A 15,526-nucleotide genomic window follows, 5' to 3' on the forward strand; every position below is an offset into this window, starting at 1 on the left:
TGCCATCTGGTGACCAATGAAAAATATAAGAGGACATCCTCTCCTGAGTATTGTCTACAGTACTGCCAGCATGGAGTACTTTTAATTTGGTTCCTGATTCTAAATGGTAATAATCAGAGGTGGGCACTTGACCCTTTTTTTGCCGGTCAGTCCCCCGCTCTCCAGCCGCGATCTTGTTACCGTTCCGCCCTTATTAATAAAAATTGGGTGTTCTTGTTCGGAGGCATTTTTTGTCGTTTGCCCATTTTGCGAGTTGGTTCATCACATGCACGGGGCCGATTCGTGGGCCGGTCTAACATCAACATACTGCCTTTATTAATCAAACCCTTTTTTAATTTGGGAACAGTACTTGTCCCATGCAAGCATAATAACACCACACTCATTTGCAACTTTATTCAAAAAATATTTCTTTGCTTATGTGTGCAACACATTATAACAGACATGACATCACCATAGAACTGAATTTGAGACAAGCTTCATACAAAAATATATCTTTTGAAAACATTTGTCTAAAAAAAAGTAACATCCATGACGGTTAAAGGTTTGTTAGGTACCTGCTTGCTAAAATTATGCAAGTATCCCAAATTTGGAAAAAGGTGAGGAGACTTCCCTGCCATATATGAGTATTTTGGCAGCAAAGAAGTAAGACTGAATTGTCCTGTGTGAGTGTGCGGTGACTCATTGAAGTGATCTGACAAAAATGGAACATTTGAATTCATTGTGCTTTTTTTGTAAGTTTGGCGATTCCATTTGTGCCTCTTTAGACAGTACTGAAGTCACCCTGAAACAGTAAACATGCATGAAAAATATGCCAAAGCCAAAAATATAAAAATATCAAAAGGAAAAAAAGTAATTAGAATAGTAAATGAGTGAGCCCTTTTGAGCTGCATGACGAAGCATTCATATGCTGCTGAGCAAATGAACTGCATGTCATTCATAACCTCAAAAGTTATGTCGGAAGCATAAACTGAGCACTCCCTGCATACTCATGAAACTCCATGTGCCAGGATACGCTGCACCATTCGGTCCATCCAGTTTTAAGCATCCAGAGGGAACCGGAAGGTCTTGTTTCCTGTGCGGCAGCGCAACTCTGCACAGTCTAACCACAGTTGGTACGATTCCTCTTCATGGTTATCGACCAAATTCTGGGAAAGTGGAAAAAAAAACATACAAAATACAAATGAAAAAAAAAAAACACTTTGTTGGTTAAAATTCTGTTACATTGCGTCTTAACACACCTGAAGCTCATGAAGGCATTGTCTCAATTGCACAGTGCAGTCCCCAACACACCAAGCCAGACTCACATGGAATGACGGATCCTACAAGATACAGGAAGCATGAATGTGTTCTGCGATATTTTAGCGCATACAAATATGTGTGCATTAAACTGTGCTCCTCACTAACCTGATAAAATGTGTCCAGGTGAAAGTCTGTCAATGTTCTGTCCACCACTCGGACCACATTCAAAAACTGAGCATGGCCACTTCCAACTTCCATCCCTAAGAAGGTTCTGCCGAAGGAAATGCAGGGCGATCAGATACTTACAGAGGCAGGCAGATCTTCTAATACGACTAATATTTTATAGACAGACTAGAAGGAATTTATACGTGGTCGATTGCACAAACACAATGACAGTACCTTGTCTTCTCAGCATTACAATAGACCTTCAGTTTTGATGCAGACGACACAAACCTGCAAACAGAACACATTATTTGGAGTAACTTTGTAGGCATTTTGCTAATCAACGATTTCATTTGAGGAGCAATTTAGTCAATTTGAAGATCATATTATTGCAGTTTAATCCCAGGGACAAGGGTTTTATTAAACAATAAAAATTATGACAAACAATGGGGAGGTTGAATGGAGGACTTCAGTTATAATACATTTCAGATGTCGAGTATCGCACTGAAACATCTATGCAATATATACGTTTATTCGGATAAACTGTATTTTTAATTTATCACGAACAACAAATTGCTTTTTTGGATGGACGCCCACTTTGGGGATGGAAGGTGGAGGATGAGAACTTTTTAACCAAGGACGGATTAACAAAGGGCGGAAATTGATATTCATCTGTCCCTTTGATTGCCCATAAACGGGTGAAGTACTGGCCCTTTAAATGTGAGTTCAACTGAGAGAGAGCGAGAGAGAGAGAGAGAGAGAGAGAGAGAGAGAGGGAGAATGCGAAAACATGGAAGTGTTACATGTAGATGACTGAAGAAGCAATTGAGAACCAAAATAAGCATCTTAAGTTGCATTTAATTTGAGCAAAGGGATCGAGTGCAATTAATACAGCCATCTCTAAAGTGCGACCCCTGTCTGAGCTCATCTGTGAATTTGCCTTGTATGACAACACATGCCTGAGAAAGGTTCAGGTATGCTGTGCAATAACAGCTATGTTTGCCATTTTTGGGGTGGTAAAAAGCATCTCTTGGTATTTATATTATAGATAATACCTCATTTACTAATGTGGAGCCCGTTTATTATACTGTTGTTTATTTGGCCATATAGTCAAATCTTTTGAGCCTATATGTACAGAAGAAACAAAGCAAACCTTTTGCAGGGGGTTAGGCCTGCCTTTAGGCCCTGTATGAAGGGCTGGATCCAATGGTGTCTCAGCACCACCGTCTGGGACAGGCTGAGATGAAATTCCTCCTGTAGGGTCAAAACCACTCCAAAAGCAGCTGCAGTTGACAGAAGCACCTCCATTAACTCCCCGAACTCCTCTTCAGGTTGGTCTGACGTGACAAGATGGCAGACATTTAAAAATTGTAATTGGCCTATGCGAAAAATAAATCCCACCTTAAGATCACGAGTAACCTGTGATTTGCCACAGTTTTGGGAAAGCTGAGTTCAGTTTCACTGGCCACATCCAGGCGTGATTACCTCATATTTGTTGACTCAAGAAATAACTAAAATAGTACCTCTCAGACGAAGTGAGGTAGGCCACAAGATCTCAAAACAAAACTCAACATAGCCCCACCCAAAGAAATTGAAGAACAAATTAAGAAAAAAAATAAACTACTCAAGTTAGTTATCTGTCTTTATAGAGAATGCATGACTGCAACATTTTTCCCGGGGCTTTCATACTTGTCAAAAGGAGAAAACTGGAAATAGTGCTGGACCTACCCAGGAGTGGTCGAACAAAAACATAACGACAAGACATCAATAAAAACTCATGCGAGAAGTCACATAATAACCCATGAGCACATCCAAACATTGATGACTTCACTGATCTCAGAAGAAAAGACAGCTGGGGCTGCTTTGCTATTCCAGGACCAATACAACTTTCCATGGTTAAAGTAACAATTATTTCTGCTGACTAGCAATAAATCCTGCAGGCAACCAGTGTGTGCCATTAAAATCAAATGTCCTCGGGTTATGCAACAGGACAACGACCCAAAAACATAACAGCAAATCATCCTCTGAATGGCTTAAAAGAACAAAATCACGGATTTGGAGTGGCCAAGTAAAAGTCACGACTTAAATCAAACTGAGATGCTGTGATATGACCTTGGGCTGGCAGTTCATGCTCAAAAATCTTCCAATAGTTAAAACAATTATGATAAGATGAGTTGGCACAAATTCCTCCACAAGAATGTGAAAGACTTGTCACTACTTATGGCAAATGCTGGATTGCAGTTATTGCCGCCAAGGGTGGCAAAACCAGATATTAAGTTGAACAGGCAGCGACTTTTTTCATATAGGGCCAAATGGGTTTGATTTCACCACCTTCATCCATCCATTATTTGAGCCGCTTCTCCTCATGAGGGTCAAGAAAGAAAGAAAAGAAAAACATTCACATCCGCCTTTCAAGTGTTCAATTAACGTAACATGCTTTCAGAATGCGTCAGGAAAGTGTATTGCCTGGAGAATATCCATTCTAGTGAAACTATGCGCGATACTTACATGGAAAATAAACATAAGTTGCCCAGTTTCCTCTTTCGTGTTTGAATGAGCGGATACGACCATCATGCAAAGAACTATCCTCAGTCTGTGGCTCCTCATCTTCTGGAAACATGGACAGCAAACAGCCAGGGAGCGGCAGCCTGCAGAAAAGACACAAGCTAGTTATTAAACAGCATGACGAGATCTGCGTCTCCAACAAAGCAGAAGGCACATGTACAGACTCGCCCGAGGCTGAATGAATATAAATGACTCAGAAAAGGCTTAAAATAATTTACTTGAATTGTTAAGATGTTTCATTCATTGTTTGCCCCATGGTGACTTGGGTATTTGCACAATACGCACCTTGCCGCTGAAGAGGATTTCTCTATTTTGGGCTTCTTCTTTATCGGGCAATCATTGCCATCACCGTCCCGCAGACATTTTCGAGAAAACGTTTTGTTTTGGGCAGGAGCTATCCCTGCCTCCACATCAACAGCATCACTTTCCTCATCCGAGCTGCTACTGTAGCCGACTAACATCATTCAACGACTGCTCTGTCGATCCGTGTGTAAAATAAGGCAACGACGCTCCAGTGAATCAGGAAATTGACATCATATTCAGTCTGGTTGAACCGGTGTGAATCCAACGATTCTTTTTTAGGTCCACTTCCGGTGTAAACAAGTCGTTCTGAGTTCTCATCATTTGCGTACCCTTGAAACAATAACTCGGCCGAAACAGTTCCCATGCCAATGCAGACAATGCGTCCTCGCTTTTTTTTAGCAGCGCGTGCATTTTTAGTGTTTCCAAATATGTTCACAACATGTTTCGACATTACTTGAAAATCCCTCCAAATACATACGCAAACACACGCACATTATAAACAGATAAGCATGGGGGATTTAATGAAACACTGCGGGCTGTGCCTTTGAGTTGTATGCAATAATGTAATTTATATGTGCTAAAAGAATAATGATTATGTTTAACAAATGATATATGTTGACTTCGTGAAGTGTGCGAGGACACGCACACTTACACACGCGTGCACACGCTCGTACAACGTCCCGTTTTTATGTGTGCTCTCGAGCAGTGGTTTTCAAATTAGGTTACGCACCGGTGGGGGTACGAGAAGGCACTTCAGGGAGTACGTGAAATTTTAAAATACATTTGCAAAAAAGAGCTTAATCACACCAGTTGTCTCCTTGCCACCAAAAGTGACAATTAATAATCCGTTTCGTTTTTCATTTAATTTCATGTATGTTATTGTCCACAACGGGAACTTAGTCATGACTGTTCAGTACAGTACAAACTAACCTATATTTGCATTCGTGATCTTAATAGATGTAGGAATAAAATAATGTTCGTAATGGTTCAGCCTGCACCGCCAGCAGGAAAAGCTGATACTCTGGGTAAAGCATGTGAGTTTGATCAGACAGTATTTTTCGAACTGTGCTCATTATGGATTGTTCATAAAAAATAAAAACAAATCACAATTTTCATGGCATGTTGTGCCAGACGATTAATCCATGTCTTCAGATGGAGAGACACAATGTACCAGCCAGGCTGTAATTCCGTACCTTATTGAACTCTCCACAGTATGGCATGGAAAACAAAAAAAAAAAACACCCAACACCAAAAACGCTCAGTCTGCGCAGAAAGTCGACTCTCTGTTGCAGCCTGGAGCACAGCAGACACTCCACATGGGCCCTCTAGCTGAGTGTCTCAATATGGACGGACTCCCAAGTATTTATAAGAACAGACCTGCATGATGGGTTCATTGTGAATGACCACCAACCTCAAGTCATCCACAACTTTAAAATTCAACACCATTTCTTCAGTTTTATTTACAGTTAGCATCAGATAATTAGAGTCACACCACTGAACAAAATTACAGATCTCAGAATAGTCCGTTGCTGAACTGTCATCTTTGTGCAGCAACCCCAGGATGGCAGTGTCATCTGAGAATTTGATGATGTAACTATTAGGCTGCACTTTTATCCAAGCACATCCCTGGGGGGCGCCAGTGCTGCTGAGCCTGATGGTTAGTTAGAAAGGACATAAACCATTTCAGAATAAAGCGATTAAACTGCATATTTTTCAGTTGCTCATTCTGTAAATGTGGTTGCATCGTATTAAACGCTGGGCTACAATCGACAAACAGTAACCAAACATGAGCTTTGGGGTCTCCTCAGTGAGGCACAAGCACCACTGTCTCACTAAAGTGTCTCTCTCACTAAATGCAAAACCGGTGCAACAATGCAATATTGAATGTTGACAGTTGGTAATGTTGTTAGTCTTTTTTTTTTCATTATTAAGCATAGATTTTTTTGCAGTTTCTGCTTTTAGACTACTGGATGGACGGATCATGATTTTTTTTAGACAACAGGTCAGTACTATTATCAGAAGGCGGACCCTTTATCTTGATAATTATAATTTTTACATGCTAAAATCTTTATTTATAATTGATTTTTTTTTCTTTAACTTACTTTCTTTTTTCATGATTTTTGTTGCGTTTTCTTCCACCTCAAATATGTTTTGCACTGATTAGGGTGTACTTAGCTGAACAAATATTTCACATTGGTCCATCATTGAAAAAAGGTAGGGAACCGCTGCTGAGCCGTTATTACTTTATACATGTTCCCGTGTACGGAAAGCAGACAGAAGCTGAAGCTAGCAAACACAGGAGTGCAGAAAGAAGCTAACTAGCGACTAAGAACAGAATGCACGCATTTTCCCTTAGCGACTACACGCTCTCTTAGCTAAATAAACTCAGACGTGAAACGGCGACATTTATGAGCATTTTGGAAAAACGGAGCTGGATTTTCACACCGTTAGTGAGCCAAACCCTTTTTATTCAACTGCGTCGGCCCCCGGAGTTACAGCGTTTCGACAAGAGCATCCGAGCGCCGTTTGCAGATGAGAATATGGAGTCTTCTGCTATTTTCAGTTACTAATGCAACCCAAAGTAGCCATTTCTATGCCTCGGGTGGGTAAACATAGAAGTTCTTTGCGGCTTTAAGTCTAACTGTCTGATTTGGCGTTTAGCTACTTGTACTACTATGTCGCTAATGCTAATGTTGCTAAGCATGTTTACGCTGCCGTTTTGGAGAGACGTTTAATGCTAAGACGCCCGCGTGCTGCCTTTTATTTTTCACATTACGCTGTTATTTGTGAGTCAACAATTAAAAGTGCAGGGCTCCACGACTAAGTTATTCAATTTACGCTCATTTGTGCTAACGCAGTTTTCGTCTACCCATCACTTTGTATACACGTTATAGTATAACGGTTATACTGTCTTTACGTCGTAATGCCAACGTGATTGGTTCTAAAGTGAAGTTGCCGTTAATTAAGAGATCTCAGAAACCAATACGATAAGGAAGCTGAAAAGTTTTTTTGCTTGTCTATTTTTTTACAATTACTAAAGTGACTTTTATAAAGGTGAACATTAGTTCGCCTTGGGGATGTAACGACAACGCCGATATCGTGACATCACGCTATTAAAATGGCCACAATATCGTCGTCGTCATGTTACCACATTGAAAGCCGCACATCTCCATAAAAAAAACGTGACTTTTTTCCCACTTCAGCCAAACAGCATTGTGTATGATATAGACCACAATAATTTGTGACTGAACAATTGGAACAAATGACTTAAAATGGCTGAATCTATTCCTTTGTCACAGCTGTTATTATGGTCACAACACATATTGTGGGTGTTGTTCAATATCATGTTTTTTCTTTTAACAATGCTGTGAGTTTATACAGTAGTGTGAGCTTTTTATATTACCAACCTCCGCACAATATTGTGATAATTATTGCATTGTGCCTTTAATGTCATATTAATATCATATTGTGATGACGGGATATTGTTACATTCCTAGTCCTCCCCAATTTGTGTTTTTGTTTGATTCAGACTACTGTATGACTATTTCAATTTCATTTTGTCCACACAGATACCACACGCGCGTGAAACTGCTGGACTTTCTTCCTGTTGTCCACAAAGATCCCTGTCCTCCCCATTACAACGTCGTTCCTTCAGCAATCACCTTGAGGTAGTTCTTCAGTGTCTTTGGCAGTCATGGAGTGAGTTTGTTTTTCTCTGTCATAATACTCTAAACGATTTTCTAATTACTACTAGCTAACAGCTAACAGTTTCTTTTACTCACTGTAGCTGGGCCGCTCCTGCTGTCAAACTGAACCCATACACTCGAGCCCGAATGACAGAGGCCTGGCAGCAGCATGGTGTTTCTCAACCTCAGGTGGTGCACACCATTCCTCCCGGAGCTGAAAGTTCTCTGGGCTGTGCTGTGTATGGAATTGTGCTGCAGCAAGAGTCCACATCTCTTCAACAACAACAACAACAACAGCAGCAGCAGACACAGCATGGACAACACAGCCAGCACAATCAGCAACACAATGGGAATCAGCAGCATGCAAATGGGCAGCACTCTACCCAGACTCAGCAGACCACCTTGCAGGTAGAAACTGAGGGAGCACACAAGTGTGGGGCCTGTGGACATGATATCTCCCACCTCGCCAACCCCCACGAACACCAGTGCATGGTAAGTCAAGACAGGTCCTTCCAGTGTACCCAGTGCATGAAGATTTTTCACCAGGCCACTGACTTACTAGAGCACCAGTGTGTTCAAGTGGAACAGAAGCCCTTTGTATGTGGCCTGTGCAAGATGGGCTTCTCATTGCTGACATCTCTGGCCCATCACCACTCATCACACAACAGCAGCAATCCGATGAAGTGTTCAATATGTGAGAAGACGTACCGGCCTGGTTCTTCTGGCAGCATGACCTCCAACTCCTCTCCAAACAATGTCCAGCAACCTAGTAGTCTTAGGGCATCAGCCAGCAGTAGCTCATCCATTCTACCCTTCCCTTCAGCCCGTGACCGACCATACAAATGTTCTGTTTGCCAGAAGGGTTTCAAACACTTGTCAGAACTCACCCGTCACGATAGAGTGCATACGGGGGAGAAGCCCTTTAAATGTGACACATGTGACAAGGCTTTCAGTCAGTCATCACACCTTCAGCACCACCAGCGGACACACAGCAATGAACGTCCTTTCAAGTGTGCCGTTTGTGAGAAAAGCTTCAAGCACCGTTCGCACCTGGTGCGCCATATGTACATGCATTCTGGTGAGCACTTATTCAAATGCAACTTATGTGAGTTGCACTTCAAAGAGTCCTCAGAGCTCCTTCACCATCCCTGCCACCCGCAAGGCTCTCGCCCCTTTCGCTGCGCAACTTGCGGAAAAGGTTTTAAGCGACCGTCAGACCTCCGCCAACACGAGCGTACGCACTCTGAGGAGCGTCCGTTCCACTGCGATGAGTGTCAGATGAGCTTCAAGCAGCAGTATGCCCTGGTGCGCCACCGCCGCACACACAAAGACCCAAGCGACCGGCCATTCAAATGCAATCTGTGCGACATGGGATTCATGCAGCCCTCGCACCTCCTCTACCACCAGCACGTGCACGGCATGGACAATCTGTTCAAGTGCACCTCATGTCAGAAGGAGTTCAGCCAATCGGGAGAGCTGCTTCGGCACAAGTGCGGTGAGTCGCCCAACACAGTGCCTGACAAGCCGTACAAGTGTGACGTCTGTGGCAAGGGCTACAAGAAGAGTTCCACGTTGCAGCGCCATCAAAACTCTCACTGCCAAGAAAAGCCCCTGAAGTGCTCCCTCTGTGACCGCCGCTTCCTCTCTTCTTCTGAATTTGTGCAGCATCGCTGCGACCCCTCACGAGAAAAGCCACTGAAGTGTCCTGACTGTGAGAAGCGCTTCAAATACTCCTCAGACCTCAACAGACATCTACGAGTGCACACGGGGGAGAAGCCGTACAAGTGTGAGCATTGCAACAAGTTCTTTAAGCAACGCGAACACATGACCAAACACCAGAGTGCACACTCAAGAGAAGGACAATTTAAGTGTGTTTGGTGTGGTGAGCGTTTTAGTGACTTGGGCTCTTTGCAGGATCACACAGTGCAGCACACAGCTGATGGAGGGGACTACCCTGTGTCCCAGTGCATGTAACTGACTCCTTGAATGGAATCTGTGAACATTTCCCCTCCAAGCATGTTTCTACCAAGCAGTACAGTTCGGTTTTAGTAAGGTACTACTTTTTCCGGAGTTTTACCATGAATTGTGGTCTATGATCCACTTTTTGGCACTCGTTGATGGGATACCAAGTTCAGTGGTATGTTACCAAAAAAGTGGAGCTCGGCACGTTTACAAACTCAGATTGTTCCAATGCGTGTTGTGAGCAGATGAGCCTTGTTTGTTTTGGCGTTTCCACAGCAAGGTGATTATAGCTTACGTACATACGTAGCCTACATAAATATTGTAGCTGTCAGTGCAATTCACCAAATACGAAAACAATTGAAGTAACCATATCTTTGAATCCCCTTATGTCCTATTTCAGACTATTTTCTAAAATGTAACTTTTACATTGATGTTCTTCCAGTCTAGTTCATTAAATTATAACACACACAATCTGCTTTTGACAAATCAACAGACAGCAGTGTCTACCACCACCTTTCATAAGTGTACCACTGCAACCGGCATCACAAAGGGTTTTTGACAAAACTTGCTTAAATCTCAAATTTTGCATTCGTAAGCTTGCATTCCATAATACCCTGCCAGCCTTATGTATACCTCTATAGGACCACTTGTCAATGGAGTGCAACAAAGAAGACACTCCATCCACGTTACTACCAAGTGTTTCACAAAAATAAGGCATTTGCCCATCAGGATTTACAGACGTAATTTGACGATTACCTCAATTTACAGTCGCTCAAAAGTATTGAAATAATTGGTGTAAATAATTATTGAAGCAAATATAATAACAACCATCGATTGTAATATCAGCAAAGACTGCCTGAAGTTTGGAGCCCATAAATGTTAACCAAATCTGAATGTAGTCCTTGGACATGATTTGCTAACTCCCAGTTCAGCCTACTTCACATTCTGCTTGATTATTGTTGTATTGACCTTCAGTTTTGTCTTCATTAAGAAAAAGCATGTTCTCATGGGAAGTACAGAAAGAATGAATATACTCTGCATAAAAAGGATGTAATTTTTAAAAGGTAAATGCCATGTTTTTGTCAAACTTCTTAAATCTGAAAGTCTTTACTGAAATTACCTCTTGATTGTCCATATTGGTATATTGTCTGGAGAGCCACGACAATATGACCACGCCACTTTCACAATCCTTTATTATGATACCAGATACGGAGTTGTATCAAGGTAATGATTTAACAATTTGTGTAATGACACATTTCTAATAGTTGGGTTACCACAGTTATTTAAAAATCATTAAGAATAATGCAATACATGAATTGTGTGAGTGGTCAAAATGTTGTGCTTCTTCTGTGTTAAGGTAAAAGCATGAAAAACTTTCATTGTCCAAATACTTCTAGATCTAACTGTAGGTTTATCCACATCTTAGCAGCTTGCTCCATTGCAAGTTGGGCAACCACAAAGTGTTATAAAAAGGACTTTTGGGTTAAAAAAAAGGACAGAATTAGCCTTTTCACAAATAATACAATCAATCAAACGTGTTCTCTCTACCCTAATGCCCGTTTTCCGTTTTTTTTTTTTTAATTGTTGAGTATTTACAAATATGCACTGGCAGCCATTTTCCTTAACTGGTTACAGACATCGAATGATTCTTCTGCTCTTCGTGGCCAACATAAAATGTTAAGTTTGATAGTTCCACTCCCCAATTTTGCATAATTCTGGTTTTAAGTAGTTTTATGTTCCTCACAAATGAAATTCCAAGGACTGCTGAAACACATTGCTTTCTTACAGCTCCTGTAAATGGACTAGTGTCAAGATTTTAGTGGTTGAGGTTGTTTCTCCTTTCGGGAAATAGTTCTATATGTGTAGTTTCTTTCCTAAATACATGTGTAACGCAGTTCCCATGAATTGAAAATGATAATATTGACATTCAATAATAAGTACCAATAGTCAGTCTATTAAAGCTTCCTTCAGAGGTCAGTACTGTACATAATGGATTTATGTGACGTGTGAACCTGTCAAAATGTGTCCTTCAAGAAAATGTATTTAAAAAAGTTTTTTTGTATTATTGCTACTTTTTAAACAAGTTAAATGTTTTAGCAATTATTTTTTTTTTTGCTGTCTGTGTAGTCCAATTAGCCAGGGGTTCCACCAGCGATTTGGGGCCCTATTGAGTCAGTGGGGGGGGGGGGTATTGTGGTGGGCCCAACCTCTGTCACCCTAACCCCTAATCCTTGGCCTTGAGAATAATCAATTTAAACCCCACACCCTCTTACAGCACCCCAGCATGTAGTGATTGTATAAGTATGTTGGAGGTTATCTTATGATAACTGTCTACTGTGTGAATGTAGACTGTATTTGGTTTGAAGAGGAAATACATCATGACAGAAAATGTCATTAACAATGTATCAACAGACATGCTCTCAAAAATGTTGTCGTGATCTGTCATTGAGTGCCCAGTGCAAGTGTGGCGCGTAGCACGGTCTCTCTGTGTAAAAGGGTGGCCTTCACTTGGCGCACTTTAAAACAGGCGGTTTACACAGCCAATCGAAAAAGTTCCTCTCATTCCCTTTAATACCCATGCGTGAGAGGCGCACAATCCTTGATGACAATGATTCGGAGAGTTTGATGTGCTCTGTTGTCACATTTATTAATGAAATACCATCTCATCCACATGTCCGCAGACTTCGTCTGCATCTTCCTCGATCATATCATGTTCCCCAAAATTGCGATATTCCAAGCGTCAATACTTGGTTACTGTATGCATACATTTTGTCTTCGTTGAGCGACCTAACTGTCATGGGCTTTGGGAGCGAGTCAACGGTCATGCCCTCTGTATGCCTGAATGGAACAACATGTCGCAGAGCAGTCAATTTCCCAAACATGATAAGCAAGGCTTACTCCGGAAAGAAAATCAAGATGTGCCAGTTTTTACACTTGAGTTCACCTGTGCTGTTTACGAATTCAGAGCCTAGAGGGTAAACTTGGAATAAAACACAGCTATTGTCCTAAAAGACTGGGAAAATGTTTGCGCACAGCCTGAATGTTGATTTTTTGTCAGGGTTTGTTCAATGTAGGGTTCGTTCAAGGTCACAAAGGGTGACCGTTAACGAACGCTGACGAAACATCAACCTTTGCAAATACTTGCAAACCTCCGCCACTGAGTGGGATACAGGCTTAAAGGGAAAGTCAACCCCCGAAAATTGTCTGTAATCAAATGTTTTATGCACCTTCACTTGTCTCCACATGGCATTCTAATAAATATTGCATTTGCGGAATATGTGTTTTAAGAGTTCAGAAGCAAAATCTACCTGTTTTGAGCCACCTGAGGGGGTCAGCCATTTTGTCACTTCTGATGACTAAAGATTACATCATAGTTGCTAAGGTAACGACCAATCACAGGTCACCTGTTTTCTGAAGCTGAGCCATGATTAGTACCTGAGCAACATTTCCAGTCAACAGAAGTGACAAAATGGCCACACCCTCAGATGGCTCAAAACGGGTGGATTTGGAGGCTTAACTCATGTTCCGCAAATGCAATATTATTCCAAATGCCATGTTTTGACAAGTTGGCCTGCATAAATGTATATTCATGTAAAAAAAAAATAGGGTTGACTTCCCCTTTAAGATTCCCTCATATTTTTGTGCTACAAATTCTGTTGAGACTGGTGCTAGCTGTCAAGGTGGAGTAATGCCCAAAGTGCAGGTTTGCTTGGTTTATAACGATCTAGTTCTGTTTCTACTAATCTGGCAAATTCTCACTCTTCTTGTCTTTCCTGAATTTCCCATTATTTGCAGTGAGTGTCGTATTAAAATGTATTTTTATTTTTGACTTGTTTTCTGTTCATCTTTTAAGTGGGTTCTTCTGCCTCTTTAATTGCCCATCCTCTGCACAATGTATTTGTCTGACTTTTGCATCATACAACATTGGCATCATACAATAATAATATGTGTGAGAAGTGCAGATTTGATGGTTTATTTGATTAATAATTCAATTTAGATGTATATCTTAGGAAAGAGAGATGGTGTTGACTGAAGTGGCTGTATTACTAAAATATGTTTGGAGTTTGTCATCCATCCCTATTTGTTTTGCTTAAATGATAAAATTGAACACAGAAGGGTATTAATTTAGAAGGTGGAAATAACAATAAACATGGAAATGCATCAAATATGGTGGTTAAGTCACTCTTCATACTTACCATGCCAGACATTATACCCAAGTAGTGTACAGTAGTTAGATACTATAACTTTTATTGGTAAACTTAACTTGATCTCTACATTTTTGAGTACACATGTCCAACTGTTCAATTTTTCAACATGTTTTACACAGCTTCCTGTTCTGTCACAAGATACTCAAAGCAAAATTTGCAACAGGTGTTTGATTCATTAATCAATCAATACATTTTCAAGGATGACCTTGTATATGTCTGTCTTTGACCCTTCCAATTTGTCAGCATCTCAATTGCAACCTGATGATGACACTGTGGGTCCACTATGGGCGTGCCGGCGTACGAAGCAGCCTCGCCCCATACACCTGATAATTTGATGACAAAGTAGTCAGCTCTTGTCGTAAAATTGTTTGTGAATTTGCTGAATGTGCTACACATCACTGGGCATTTCTGCCTCGCCCCATCGTGTATCTGCAAATTTACACACAAAAAGTAGACTCAATTTTAGACTTGCAAAAAGCAGGTCTAATATGAGGCATTGGCGGTCGAACGCGATTTTAGTGTATTTGATCAAGCCGCAGGCGCACAAATCAGCGTTGCGGCTGTGAGTGGTGGACGTGATGTAATTCATAAATATACTTTCACAGATTGAAGCGGACAAGATCAGTAATGTGTATTTGAGTTTGGTGACCATCGGTCGCCGTGTTAGACAACAGAGCTGACAAAGCAAGCAATATTACTCTTGCCTCCCTGCTGTGACGTAGACAGTTGAGACGGAAAAAAATAACAGTTTGTTTTAAATCTCATCACAAAAATGACCTTAAATCACGACAGTCTTTTCGGCGTTGAATTTTAGTACTGATGTCATTTCTACATGCAAACATATTATTTAAGTGCCAATGTCAAGGTCAGTCAACAGTCCGTTTAAGCATGCATCCCCTCCCTTGAGCCCACCCTCTACACGCCCCTGCTGAAAACATCCTGTTTTAAAGCCTGGTAATGGTGAGGTAATCTTTATCAGTGTTAAAAGTGAAGCCTCAGATCGGTCCGCGTACGGCTTAAGAGAAAAGTCACGTGACTTATTTAGCCGCTGCGTCGCTCATCACTACCCACTGAGGCCCCACGCTTAATAAGGAAGCACATCTTTTGAAGCACAGTTCTTCCCTTCAGGCTACTGTGATAGGGAGCCTAAAAGAAGAATTCCTGTGTGTATGTACATTTTAACCCCACAACAGCAAATAATTTATTTGGTTTAATTTCAGTTTCTGCTTCATTTATCGGAGCATTTATCTTCATTTATCTTACTTTAAATTATTTATTTTATTTTTTAAAGGTTGCATTTGTTCAACTGAATTATCCTACAAAAAAAATAAAAATAAATGAAGACTGTGTAATCAACGCTGGCATACAAATCAGCGCCAGGCATGGAAAAGAAGTTTTAAA

General features: G+C 41.1%; 2 protein-coding genes across 3 annotated transcripts; one reads left to right on the plus strand and one right to left on the minus strand.

Annotated features, from left to right (window-relative positions):
- Window positions 1–378: 378 nt before the first annotated feature.
- usb1 (U6 snRNA biogenesis 1) lies at window positions 379–4,574 on the minus strand. The gene is made up of 7 exons (XM_088298805.1): window positions 4,252–4,574; window positions 3,910–4,049; window positions 2,555–2,738; window positions 1,639–1,692; window positions 1,405–1,510; window positions 1,239–1,319; window positions 379–1,145 (listed from the first exon to the last, which is right to left on the minus strand). Exons 1-7 carry the CDS (start codon window positions 4,428–4,430, stop codon window positions 1,038–1,040), a joined length of 852 nt encoding a protein of 283 aa, XP_088154931.1. The 5' UTR covers window positions 4,431–4,574; the 3' UTR covers window positions 379–1,037.
- A 1,976-nt stretch (window positions 4,575–6,550) lies between these two features.
- znf319b (zinc finger protein 319b) lies at window positions 6,551–12,075 on the plus strand. Of its 2 annotated transcripts, none has more exons than XM_088299672.1 (3): window positions 6,551–6,871; window positions 7,839–7,968; window positions 8,057–12,075. In XM_088299672.1, exons 2-3 carry the CDS (start codon window positions 7,964–7,966, stop codon window positions 9,927–9,929), a joined length of 1,878 nt encoding a protein of 625 aa, XP_088155798.1. In that variant the 5' UTR covers window positions 6,551–6,871; window positions 7,839–7,963; the 3' UTR covers window positions 9,930–12,075. The 2 variants fall into 2 exon arrangements, with proteins under 2 accessions (XP_088155798.1, XP_088155799.1); XM_088299673.1 differs by having other exon boundaries at window positions 7,839–7,937.
- Window positions 12,076–15,526: the final 3,451 nt, after the last annotated feature.

The sequence above is a fragment of the Idiotropiscis lumnitzeri genome, chromosome 6, assembly GCF_059441095.1.
Source record: "Idiotropiscis lumnitzeri isolate Australia: NSW breed Sydney's pygmy pipehorse chromosome 6, RoL_Ilum_1.0, whole genome shotgun sequence".
NCBI lineage: Eukaryota > Metazoa > Chordata > Actinopteri > Syngnathiformes > Syngnathidae > Idiotropiscis > Idiotropiscis lumnitzeri.